General features: G+C 43.6%; 1 protein-coding gene across 7 annotated transcripts in view; it reads left to right on the plus strand.

Annotated features, from left to right (window-relative positions):
• Positions 1-13,225, plus strand: part of EPG5 (ectopic P-granules 5 autophagy tethering factor) — a 162,903-nt gene that overhangs the window by 41,804 nt on the left and 107,874 nt on the right. For all 7 annotated transcript variants that reach the window (XR_008959700.1, XM_057313113.1, XM_057313114.1 and 4 more), the window contains exons 17-25: positions 1,701-1,841; positions 3,294-3,438; positions 3,967-4,164; positions 4,549-4,659; positions 6,066-6,188; positions 7,090-7,256; positions 8,054-8,275; positions 10,065-10,188; positions 12,875-13,019. Coding sequence is in view for 6 of the 7 variants with exons in the window: in XM_057313113.1 (XP_057169096.1) it covers positions 1,701-1,841; positions 3,294-3,438; positions 3,967-4,164; positions 4,549-4,659; positions 6,066-6,188; positions 7,090-7,256; positions 8,054-8,275; positions 10,065-10,188; positions 12,875-13,019 (1,376 nt within the window). In the remaining variant the exon portion in view is untranslated. The remainder of the gene's footprint in view (positions 1-1,700; positions 1,842-3,293; positions 3,439-3,966; positions 4,165-4,548; positions 4,660-6,065; positions 6,189-7,089; positions 7,257-8,053; positions 8,276-10,064; positions 10,189-12,874; positions 13,020-13,225) is intronic.

The following is a 13,225-nucleotide window of genomic DNA, read 5'->3' on the forward strand; positions in this document are numbered from 1 at the left end:
AAGTGAGTGATAATACTTTGAGCACGTTCAGCTCATGGCTGGCATGTGGGTTCTGAGTGTAGTGCTCTGAACTTAATCTTTCATGATTTCTCTCGTGTCTTGTATTCGTTCTGAGACTGCAGCTCTTCATTCGCTGAAACTACCATGGGTCTTCTCCAAACATAAGTATTTGTTTGGTGCTGATTACTGAATCCCGAGTGGGAGTGAAGGTGAGAATAAGGTGTTTCTCTTTGGAGCTGAACTCCATCCACCATGATCGTCAGGGATGTACATATACTAGAACTAACTTAAAGCAATCTTGTGAATGTGCTTGGGGTTGGGGACAGAGTATGCAGGGATGTAAGTTGTACGTGAATATAACATCACATAATACAGAGAACAATAGAGAAATCACTCAGAATCTTTCTCACCCTAATGAAACATTAGATTTTTTTTTTCTGTTTCTTTTTATCCAGGATTTTTTCCTTTGATCTTTTTTAGAGTTGTATTGCATGTATAATTTTGTATATCCTTTGTTTCTCATTCTAATATTACAAACATTTCCCTGTGGCATAATCTTTGCACCATTACTTTTATTTTTTGAAATGATTTTTACCCCAGAATTAAAGCAGTATAATCAAACTGTAGAAGTAGGAAGATGGGAGAAAGAGGCACTTCTACTTCTCCAGCACAATGAACATTTGGTGTGATATCATCCCTGTGTTTTTTTCCTTCTATATAATTTTTCTTTACTAGTTGTTGTAACCGAAGTATACCATTTTATGGTTTTTTCTCTCCCCCCAGCATCAGTATAGTAGAATTTTTCCCTGTTGTCCTTGGACATCATATGCATTCTTTTTAAAGATTTTATTTATTTATATTATTTTTTAGGGGGAGGCAGTCGGGGGGGGGGGGAAGAGGTAAGGGGGAATGGAGGAAAAAATCTTAAGCAGACTCTACACTGAGCACGGAGCCCCATGCAGGACTTGATCTCATGACCCTGAGGTCATGACCTGAACCGAAACTAAGAGTTGGAGGCTCAACCAAATAAGCCACCCAGGCGCCCCTCATACGCATTATTTTTAAATGAGGTAGTAATATTCGCATTGAATGGAATTTTCTAAAATTTGAGTTTATGATTTTAAATAATTTTGAAAAGTGCATCTTTACATGGATCATCTGTCATAGTTTTCTCCACATTTGAGATTATTTCTTCAAGATAGATTTTCTGAAGTGAGTGAAAGAATAAATTTTTATGCAAATTGGTTTCAGAAGAATTTTGCCAGTTTATATTTACAGAGCGAACTCACTTTTGAATCTTCCCTTTGCTCTAATATTTTGTGGAAATACGCAGACAATGACAGCCCCATCACTCTTAGAAGAAGCACCATTTGGGAAGCAAAATGGGGTCGTGGCCAGTGCTCTGACTGGAAATTTGCAAACCTGGGTTCTCATGTTGGCCCTACACTAGGAAATTATGTGAATTTGGGCATGATACCTCACCATTCTCATCTATAAGATGAAAATACAGATGAACTGTTAAGTTCCTTTGCACTTCCAGAGTCCTGGTGCTTGTATTTCTATGTGAAGTTTGGCTATGCACAACATGCGTTGGAGACCTGAGATCATCTGGGTAGCAAGTAGGCTGATGGCTCATTGGAAGAACATCATTTCCTGAACTGGCAACCTTGAGTGCTCATTGCCTTTGTCTCTTTCCATAGCATTGAGAGGTTCTGTGCAGAAGGCATCTCACTGTTGGGAATTCTGGTCCAGTCGAGGCATTTGAGAACAGTGGTTCATGTCCTGGATAAGATCCTGCCTTTGTTCTACCCTTGCCAGTATTACCTTCTGAAGAACGAGCAGTGAGTAGAGTGCAGCCCTGGGAGGACCAGTGCCTGTGTTTTCACGTAAAATAGGGAACGATGCGATTCAACAGTGTATTTTTTATGAGGCAGAAAACTTCCTGCCTAGTAGAATGCAAGTTGATGAACAGTGCCTCTTATAATGATTCCAGTTTTATTTTCATGAAAGATATTTCCGTTTCTCATTCAATTTTAGATTGCTTATAGCTTATAAGTATTTGAAAGAGTAGTTGTTCCCATGAAACCTGGGAATAGTGCTTCTGACATTGAGCAGCATATGGCTTTGCCATTGTAACAGTAGTAAAGCACATTGCTTTTCATTGTCTGCGGTATTACAAACAGGTAAAATGCATAGGAAGGTGCTCATCACATGAGACATTCATAATCTTATTGAGAAAACAAGACTTTGGAGGTAATTACAAAGTTATGAAGCAAAGTGTTATTATTGGCAAGACCATGCTATGGTGTATAGGTTGCATTTGCATATGGGTAAAATCATATGGGATTTATAGTAAAAGAAATAGCTGCTTGGGAATGGAGGGAATTAAGGATGGGGTATTAATTGATTCTTATTTGCACATGATAAAAATCCAAAGCACACTGGTTACACCAAGAAGGGGATGTATTGGCTCATGTGATTGGGAAAAAGGCTCGCTATGGATCAGGTGATTCTAGTCTAAAGTGGTAGTTCTCAGCCAGGGCTGATTTTGACCCTCAGAGGACATTTGGTAATGTCTAGAGATGATTTGGGTTGTCACAGCCTGGTGGGGGATGGGAGGCAGTGGGTGGTTGGGCAAAGGGGGTGGTTGAGGGAGGGATTGGGGAAGGCTTAATGGGTTAGGTATATTTTAGATAGCAGGGAAGGGTCAGGAAGTGTCCTGTGAGGAAAGGACATTGTAGATGAGATGTGGGGAATGAGTAGGAGTTTGCCAGGTTAGCTGTGGGGGAGTGTTTGAGGCAGAAAACCCAGAAGAAACAGAGGAAACAGGAGAGAGGAGGGAGCTGGTACACCCAGGGAACTGAGGGCACTTCCTGACTAATTGTGTGGGGACCCTCCCCCCCCCACTGTCCCTTACACCACCTTGTATGATGTTGACACCCAGTACCAGATTGTGCGATGATTTTCTAAACATCTCTGCTTTTGTGAGGGTGGGTCTGGGGAGGGGATAAAGCGGGCACTTGTTCTTCTAATGCTCTTTAACTTGTCTGGGTTTGTGTGTCTTGGATCACTACACTTCTGCAGGTAGCTAGAATTCCTTTGAACCCACCTTTAATTTGAAAACTTCATTTTTCTTAAAGTTCTTGAAGCTTTATTGAAATCTCTGAATAGAGCTTTGGTCTACAAATGGGACCAGTTTTAATGTTTTTCTGTTTCCTCATAAGTAATTAGCCACTGCAAATTTATTGACTTCTGATTAGAAGGTCAAGTGTGTTGTCCTGTGTTCTTGGCAGGTTTCTGTCACACCTCCTCCTGTTCCTACACTTGGACAGTGGTGTCCCTCAGGGTGTTACACAGCAGGTCACCCACAAGGTGGCACAGCACCTGACAGGAGCCAGCCATGGGGACAACGTGAAGCTTCTCAACAGCATGATCCAGGTCAGGCCCCTAGGAAGCCGCTAAATACACCCTGGCCCACCTTTCCAATTAAGCTTCCCGGCGTTAGCACATCTGAGTGTTGGTCATTTCAGAGCACTTGGCACAGTGCTTTTGGCCAAGAATGTCAGCAGATTTGGGCTTTCTAGTGGAAGTAGTTATTTTGGTGTTTTAAAAATGGGAGGCTGTGCTCTAGGTGTACCGTGCAGAAGACCACCCTGCCCTGGGCGTGTGGGGTGGGTGTCTTTATGATAATCACCTGTGACCAACAAAGAATAACCAGACCCTAAAAAGGAAGTAAGCCATCGAAGGTGTTTATCAATAGAGATGTTAAAAGGATTTAAGTTCTCGGGTTAGCTTTCTGTAAAAGACCAACCCTAAAGGCCCTCGTTGGCAACCCTTTTGGGACCCCTCTCACTCTTGAGAGCTTTTTCTGTATCTTCACTTAATAAACATCTATCACTTTAATCACCAAAAAAAAAAAAGGTGGTTGACTTCTATTTCCACATCACCTGAGCCCTTTCTCCACAGGCCCACATATCTATAAGCACTCAGCCCAATGAAGTGGGCCCTGTTGCTGTGTTGGAGTTCTGGGTTCAGGCGCTAATAAGCCAGCATCTTTGGTACCGAGAACAAGCCATCCTCTTCCTCATGGACCACTTGTGTAAAACAGCTTTTCAGCTGATGCAGGAAGACTGCGTGCAGAAATTACTCTACCAACAACATAAGGTAAACCTGTCAGAGAATTTGTCTTTCAATCATTGACTAGATAGTGGCCTTCTCAGAACATTTCCCCAAATGCACAGTTCCCAGTACTACTCTGGGGCCACTGCCTTTTTAAAGCTTGGTCTTGATGGTGCCTTATCTCAGGAACCATAGTCTCTGCTAGTGTAGACTCCAGGGAAGCCAAAGGAAAGGACCCCCCAGGGGGAGCCTTGCTCATTGCATTTGGTTGTAATACACTGCCTCCCTGTGGCTATCATTGCTGGGGGGACTAATTAGTGAAATCCATGTCTTACCAGAACCTACCATTGTAGGAAGATAATTGCAGATATTCTTGATAAGGTTTTTTAAAGCCTCTTCTCTCTGTTGCACATCTTGTCCCGTGTGTAGAATGCTTTGGGTTACCACTGTGATCGGAGTCTGCTCTCTTCGCTGGTGAGCTGGATCGTGGCTGGCAACATCACCCCTTCCTTCGTGGAGGGCTTGGCCACGCCCACTCAGGTAGGAAAGCCCTGCGGCCCTTTGGTAATCTTTGCGAATTTTTATGTTGTTACTATCTTTGCTGATACAGCGGTACTAGCTTTAAGTAGCGCTCCTTTAGCCCTGACTACGTGTAAGAATGCTTTTCCGTCAGCCCTCCCAGAGGCCCTCGGCTGAGGTGGCGCTGCTGCTCTTGTGTTTCGCACAGGAGTTAACTGAGGTTTCGTGGAGCGCTCAGGAGCCGACAGCTTGCGCTCGGGCCTGGTCTGCCCGACTGCAGAGCCTGCCCAGCTGCGCGGTTAAGAGTGGACGCTGGAGCCAGCCCGGGGCTCAGTCTGCTCTTTGTTGGCCCTGTGCCGTGGGCGGCTTGCTTACCTCTCTGTCCTGGTTTCTTCCACCGTGGGACGGGATAACGATTGCACCTGTGTAGCACACTCAGACCCGCGCTTAGTCTAGCCACACGGCGCGGACTCGGTGTTGGCCGCTCTCACCACCCTGAGCAGCAGCAGCTGCTTTTTCTTCATTATTACCCCGTCTGACTGTGCGTCAGATTATGGCCGCGATTCATCACTTAGACCAGTAGTGACATCCTTCAGCCTCCCGTCGGCCTTGCCTCCTGCTCTTCCTCTTACCTCTTGTGATCCAGCTGCAACACGCTCCTTGCTGTTACCCGCACGTGTCCCTGGTGGTTCTGCCTCTCTGCCTCTGCCTCGGTGGTCCTCTTGCCAGGCATGCCTTCGCCTCCCTTCTCCACGCAGAGCCGTCTCTGGTATGCCCGCCTCTGTGATCCTGTGCTCCTTCCGCCAGCTTCCCATAGCACTTGACTCCTGATTCCGTGCTCACCACCTCCCACTTCGCATTGCAGTCACTTAAACATTAGTCTCGTCTCCTCGAACAGATGGAAAACTTCTTCAGGGCAGAGCTCATATCCGGCCCTCTTTCCTGTCCCTTGTGCCTATGGAACCTGCCCAATAAATAACTATTGTGTGAACAAACACCTTCTTTTACAGAAGTGGTGTTTCTGAGGCGCCTGGGTGGCTCAGTCGTTAACTGTCTGCCTTCGGCTCAGGGCGTGATCCCAGCGTTCTGGGATCGAGCCCTGCATCAGGCTCCTCTGCTGGGAGGCTGCTTCTTCCTCTCCCACTCCCCTTGCTTATGTTCCCTCTCTCACTGGCTGTCTCTCTCTCTCAAATAAAATCTTTAAAAAAAAAGAAAAAAAAGAAGTGTTTCTGTAGGAATTTAGCATTTTTCAATGATTTGTTTTAAGTTTTTATCTGTGACAAGAACAGTGAAAAGTTAATTTTGGGAACCATAAATATTTGTTGATTGAGATATCTGGTGGAAGAGATGCAGATTTGAAGAATATCCGGGTGATTTGGTCTGAGCGAGCTGCTCCTTCCCCTCACTCTTACCTGCTGTCCTTGTAGGTCTGGTTTGCCTGGACAGTGCTGAACGTGGAATCCATCTTTGAAGAAGACTCCCAGCTCCGAAGAGTTGTCGAAGGGGAATTGGTTATAAACTCTGCCTTTACCCCTGACCAAGCTCTGAAGGTGCAGAAAGCAGTTTTGCATTTGAGTGGGAGAAGGTGGTTTATTGATGGGTTCATCTAATAGCTTTTGAACTTCTGCGTTTTCTTTTGTCATAAACGCTTTGAAAGCACAGCATCCAAACCAGTATTTTAAAACTGTATAATTGAAGTGTATACACTCTTTCCAAGCTTTATTTAGCATAAAGAGTCACAACCTCATGATTGAAGTCTGTGTTCGCGCGTAGGTGGAGGGGTTTGCCCTCGTGTTAAAACAATTTCCAGTGTATGTCCTGTGCATCTGTCCCCTGGAGAGCTTGTTAAAAATCAGATTCCCGGACCCCGGCTTTCGAAATTCTGAGTTTCTAAGAATGGAGCGGGACCAGGAGTTTATTTTAAAAACTCCCTAGCTGATCTTTAGGCTCACTGAAGTGAGAAAAAGACTGGGGTAAGGCTTTAGAATGAAAGACCTATCTTGGGGTCTCCTAATAGAAACTTGGCTTTCAGGTTTCAGACCCTGTCAAGGAGTTTCTCATTCTTGAAAGTCCTTTTCAAATCTAAGTTTTCAAGAGATTGGTAACATTGATGGTAAAGTTGACTCGGTTTTCCTATCACACTGCTCCCTTGCACTGTGGTGTTTTATGTGCAAAGGCCTGGAAAGGCATGGAAATGAGGTAGAATGTGTAAGACGCTTCCAATCTGGGGGTCTGTGAGATATTTTGACAGAAAAAAAACTGCCTCACGTGTTTTGCTACCAAGGAGGTTCAAGTGTCAGCTAGTGGGTTGGAAAAGTAAGGTTTATAGGACTTTTTTTTCTTACTGAATTGAAAACAATGTTCAGGGTTTTATTTGGATCATTTAGAAAGAGCAGACTGCTTGGAACTGTGATCATGTCATGGTTGCTCAAAGCCCCTCCTCTTTTGTAGAAAGCCCAGGCCCAGCTGAAGCTCCCCATCGTCCCATCCCTCCAGAGGCTGCTGATTTATCGTTGGGCCCACCAGGCCCTTGTCACGCCTTCTGATCACCCTCTTCTGCCTCTCATTTGGCAGAAGTTCTTCCTCCTGTACCTTCACCGCCCAGGACCGCAATATGGGTATGGTACCCAGTGTTGTTGTAAGTGTCTGTGAACCTGTTCCTGACTTTGCACTCTGCTCTCATGCTCTGTGTCCTAACACTTTGGCCTGTGAGTTAGAACCATTCCTCAACCTGTGGCTAGGAGTCTGCCTCTCTTCCTATTTTACATTTATTAGACTAGACAGTTTTTGAGCTTAGGGTATCTTGTGGCAGCTCTCTCTTTACCATCCCCTATATCCACCGGGATGAAGACAGCACCTGGAGCCAGGCATGGTGTCGCATAGAGCCCCTGGAGCTGCAGAGGGAGAGAAACTGCCCCAGGCAGGCTGTTCGTGTGACTGTTGTGGGGGGGCAGCCTTGGGCTGTGCCTGGGGGTGTCTAACATTTCCTCTGGGTATGACGGGACTCTGGCCAGCTGGAACTGCCCGCTGTTTCCGAACATGTTCTCCGGCTCCAGCTCAATTCCTAGCTCACCCTCACTCCCTTAACTCAGTCCTTCAGAACGTACCAATATTGGTTCTTGGGCTCTTCTGTTTTCTACCAGCTTGCAAGTTCTTCTAGAGCAAAGACTGTCTTTATTCTACATCACTAAGTAGTGATATGATCTTAAATTCGTGTAGCATTTCTTTCTTTTCAAAACTACTTTCAGATACACTATTTTGTTAGAGCCTCATCCTAACCACTGAGGTAGAAATAACAGCTATTGAATTAATGTAGTATATTTATAGCCAGTGAATTGTTAATTGATTGCAGTTGTGTGCCACATAGAAAAAGCATCTTGTGTTGATCTCGTGATCTGTGCTTGTATTTTTTCAGGTTACCCATAGATGGTTGTATTGGAAGAAGGTTTTTTCAAAGCCCTGCTCATGTCAGTTTGTTGAAAGAAATGAAGAGGCGCCTGACGGAGGTGGCCGACTTCCACCATGCTGCGAGCAAGGCCCTCCGCGTTCCAGCAGAGGGCAGTGAAGGGCCGCCTGCCAGCCAGGCCGGCACCCCTGGCTACCTGACTTCACCAGAGCTGCACACGGAGCTCGTGAGGTGGGCGTGGTTATTTAGCCATTTATGCTGTTGGCAGCTCGGGGTACTCTGCTGGAGCAGCTGTTGGTGCTGTAGACTGCCGGATGTCATTCTCTCAGCCATGCTAGATTGAATGCGGAGGGTGGTTTGGGCTCGGTTTGCATCTTGTAATGCTTCTTTTCTATGTTCCTCATGAGAAGGGAATTGGCAATTTGAATATAGCTCTGTCAAGTGCCTGGAGTCTGAATGGAAGGTCTTAAACCAGAGGGCTGATGTCCTCTTCTGTTTCTCTGTGTAATAACAGAAACCAAAACAATCGGTCATAGCAGGTAAACATCTAGTAAAGCCTGCTAGGACGCTTCTCTAAAGGAAATTCATGAGCAAGGCAGGGTTCTTTACGCAAAGTCCATACATCTCTTGGACTCTACCTGGGGTAGGGTAGGATCTAGTAATCACCCGAAACCACTTCGAAAATCAGACAGAAAATGGGTATCCCCCCACAAAGATTCAGAACTCTGAAGTAAGTGGGTCCCTTTCACACTATTCCCTTACCTTTCATTTATGCTTGCCATAAACCAGGTATTAGTTTTCTAAATAACACTTAATGGAAGTGGCTTCTGATAATTAGCCCTGAATGCCACATGTCTTGGTGAGGAATCCCAGGGTTTTAATCCAGTGCTGAGGCTTCAGGCTTGCTTGACCTGAAAGTCCTCCAGGCTATCTTTCAGCCTCTGAAATGATTTCTCCGCTTATCTTACTTGCTTGAAGGAAAACTTACTTTTAGCCAGGTTTAAGCAGTGGGGAGGCTTAATCTTTGAGCACTTGGATCAGCCAAGAAAGTCTGATGTGCTCTTCTGCCTCGTAAACCCCCCTTCCTTTGGCTTGTTGGTAAAGTAGCCATCTAACTGAATCAGAAGCTGGAAGAGAACTCCATACTGGCCTCTTCTGTGTGAGAGCCTCAGAGCCCTGTCCCTCTTTCTACACAGGCTGCCTTGGAGCTAAGAGGGGTAGTTTTCCACATTACTGAGCCAAGCCAAGCCATGCCGCCTCCCAGACCCCACCCAGCACTTTGTGTGCCAGACTCCTCTAGCCCTCCCCTTGCTGCAGACAGCTGCTTAAGATACCAGTGAGCTTAGCTAAATGGACTGTGTTCCTTGCAAAAACAAAGCAAATAAAGGAAATATCATTAAATTTTTTTAAAAAGTTTTTACTGGAAAATGGAGATTTTTTTTTTTCTTTTTTTAGCCAGGCTTTGTTTTATGCCTTTTTAGTGGGAACAAGGTACACACATGATTTGAGTTCTGTTTGTGATTCCTTGAAGCAGGGGGGTGTCATTGAGCCTAAAGCTGGCACGTTTTTCCATTGTGAAAGTTTAAGATGACTTTTAATGTTTTCTCTGAAAGAGAGAAAATGTATTTATTAGAATGTTCTTTAAACTTTCCAGCCACTGAGGCTCACTGTGACTAGATTGCCCAGAAAGGAAAAAGTCCAAATTCAGATCCTAAGTCTGTGTTAAAATCACCTTCTCCGGTTATTTTTTTCTCTATGTTGTATTTATCCCGACTTTAATAATAGCGTTCATAGAGCCCTTTCCTCACAGCCCTGTTATAGCAATTACTGCATCATATTGTAAGGATCTGTGACCTTCCTCCCCTGCTGGCCCATGAGCTGTGGTGGTGGTTGGAAACATTTTCTGTATTCTGTGCTTTTTACTTTTATGTATTAGTGACAGTGTTCCTAGAGATGTGAGAAACTTCATTTGTCTACACATCTTTTTGTATTTTATATAATTCTGTCTTTTTTCTTTTAGGCTCTTCAATGTGTATATATTATGGCTGGAAGATGAGAATTTTCAAAAAGGAGATACCTATATCCCTTCTCTACCAAAGCATTACGATATTCACAGGCTAGCAAAAGTGATGCAGAATCAGCAGGTGATACTATGGCAATGTCTCTTTTAGCACACCTGACTGTGATCAGATAGGTCACAGTCATAATCTGAGGTTAAAACCACTTACCGATATGGAAATGGGGTCACAGGCATGTTCAAGAGGTGCAGTTGGGGTGTAGCCACTGAGGAGGGCAGATGATGCCGGACAGGTGAACAGGGGTCAGATTTCTAAGGGCCATGTATGCCTTTCTGAAGAACTTGGATTTTGTTCTGAAGTATTTGTTTGAAGAGCCCATGAAATGGCATGAGTGATTAGATAAATGGATGAATTTAAAGTATGTTGAAAAGAATCAGTAGGATCAGGAGAACTTTCAGATTAGATACACAGGTGGGATTGATATGGTAGTAGGATTGATGAGATACATAAGGACACCCAGATTTCTAGCTTGGGCAGCTAGAGATACTGTTAACAAAGATCCAGAATACTGGAAGAGGAGGTGCTAGAGGGGCTTCAAGTAGAATGCTCTACCCAGGATTTGGTAGGGAGGGGATGTACGGATCTAGAATTCAGGAATGGGGCACTGTAGGAAACGTGGGTTTAATGGTAGTAAGGCATTTAGGTTGAGAAGAGGACTGAATGAAGCCGGAGCCCTGAGAAGTAACGACATTTAGGGCTGAGAATACAGGGCCAGGGAAATAGGAAAAATAAACAGGCATTCATGATGTCCTGAAATCCTTTGAGTCAGTTTTGTGTTTATCTCTTCTTTATCCTCCACGTGCCAAGGCCTTACCTAAGAATTTGCGTGTAGTAGATGCCTGGTCAGTGTTTTTAAAAATTAATCATAGCTCCTTGGCTCTCTGATTTTTATCTTGGTTCCCCAGTATCGACAGAATTAATAGCTTTCTTTTTTTTTTTTTTTAAGTGTTTGTTTGCCATTTGATTTTATAGCTCCACTTTTTGATCGGTAGTACACATTTAGAGTTATTCTGTCTTTTTGTGGTTTCTGAGACATCTCTGTTGCCCACTGTGAATTCTTAGTATTCTTAATCGTTAGCCTCTATCAGCAGCTGTTTAGCACAGAGGCAGACGAGGTGACATTAGCGACCCCACTTAAAGGAGACATGTATGCACAGTAGGGGGACAGGTTCAGCACCTCCAACAGTTGTTTGGGGCTTCTAGGATTCAGGCTTATGACCAAGATGACTTCGGAGTTTCTCCTCTGAGTCTGGAATGCGTTGTGTCATGGTTGGAAGTCATGATTTAGGACTTCATGGCAGTGTGCTCACTGAGAAACCAGACATTTGTAGGTTTAGAGGAATCCTTTAAAGACTTAAAAATCAGGAAAAAAAAATTGTTCACAAAGCGATAATCCATAGTCCATATCTAATCACCCGTTACTACTATTTGGTACAGGTTTTGGTGTTCATGAAGAGCTGGCCTTGCTTTGCATTAAAGACCGTCTCCCATTCTAATATGTGTTGATCACCAAAGTGAAGTAGACGTAGTTCAAAATACGCAAGACGGTTCTTTGAAGTGTGGGAAGAGAATACTGAAACTTCTGTTTTTTCTCATTTTATCTTTTATTTTACCTTTTGTAATAAAAATATTTGATCATACAGAAAAATGGAATAATGCAATGCACATGCCCTTCTCCCTCTGCCTGCTTTGTACCAGCTGTTGAATTTTATCTATAGCCCATCCACTCCCTTCACCCATGTTACCTCGTAACTAATCCTAGAAAGCATTTGATACGTGGAGATTTCAAGAGATGAGGGTTAAAAGAGTACTGTAACCCAATAGCATTTATATCTGAAAAATATTAATAGCAGTTTCTTAATACAAATCTCTAAGTAGTGTTGCAATTTCCAGTTACCTCATAAATGTCATAAAAGTTTGTATTTTCATTTTTATAGTTTGAGTCAGGATCCTCATTTTGTGATTGGTTGATAGCTCTTATAAGTCTGTTTAATCTACTGGTCCTCTGCTTATTCCTTTTTTCCCCTCACAGTTTGTTTGTTGAAGAAACTGGATAGTTTGTTCATCATAGAGTTTTCCCACAGTCTGGATTTTACAGATTTTATCTTTGTTAGTGTGGTTTAACATGTTTCTCCGTCCTCTGTATTTCCTGTAAAGTCCCGTTGGGACCAAGGGCCTGATCTAATCCAGATTCAGTGATTTTCAATATATTTGTTATTTATCTCTTTAAAATTTCTGGTTTTTACCTATGTTTTATAATTTACCAGCTCAATACTATGTATATATAATTTATAAGTGTACAATTGGTAAGGCTGTTGAAATTATTTTTTCTGATCTTGGTACATAATCAAACACCTGCTAAGATTGTTAGTGTCCATTCTGTTATATATACATTTTAAATATTTATTTATTTGAGAGAGGGAGCGCGCATGTGCGAGAGTGGGGGGAGGGTCAGAGGGAGAACATCTTCGAGCAAACTCCCCTCTGAGCATGGAGCCTGATGCAGGGTGAGATCTCATGACCGATGAGATTGTGACCAGAGCTGAAACCAAGAGTCGAATGCTTAACTGACTGAGCCACCCAGGCACCCTGTTAGCGTCCATTTTAAACGTGATTCATCCTAATACTAGAGAACTTGGTATGGACCACCTCGTGCTAAACCTTATTGGTCTACTTTTTAGTTAAATATATAGTTTTATATGTGAACGTATGATTCATCTGTGAAAGTTAATGTCCTATGGTTCAATTCTAGGATCTGTGGATGGAGTATTTGAACATGGAGCGCATACATTATGAGTTCCAGGAAACCATTGGTCTGTGGACGCAGGCCACACTTGAATCCCATTCTCCGCCCTGCAGTTTGTCAGTGCAGCTGGACGTCACTGATCCTTTGTTGGGTGAGTTGAATGAACATCAGCCCCCTCGAGTGAATGAATGAGTGAGTGAATGAATGATTAAATCCAAGCCATTGTTAAGGTTTACACAGTGTGTCCCTCCAGTGAGAATTGCTTTTTAGGAGTTCATTGTTAACTTGTCTACAACTTAGGGTTAGGTTCGGCTATGAGTGAGAGAAAACTCCAAAACAGTAATGACTTAAATAAGA

This window comes from Ursus arctos, unplaced genomic scaffold (genome assembly GCF_023065955.2).
Source record: "Ursus arctos isolate Adak ecotype North America unplaced genomic scaffold, UrsArc2.0 scaffold_17, whole genome shotgun sequence".
NCBI classification, from domain to species: Eukaryota; Metazoa; Chordata; class Mammalia; order Carnivora; family Ursidae; genus Ursus; species Ursus arctos.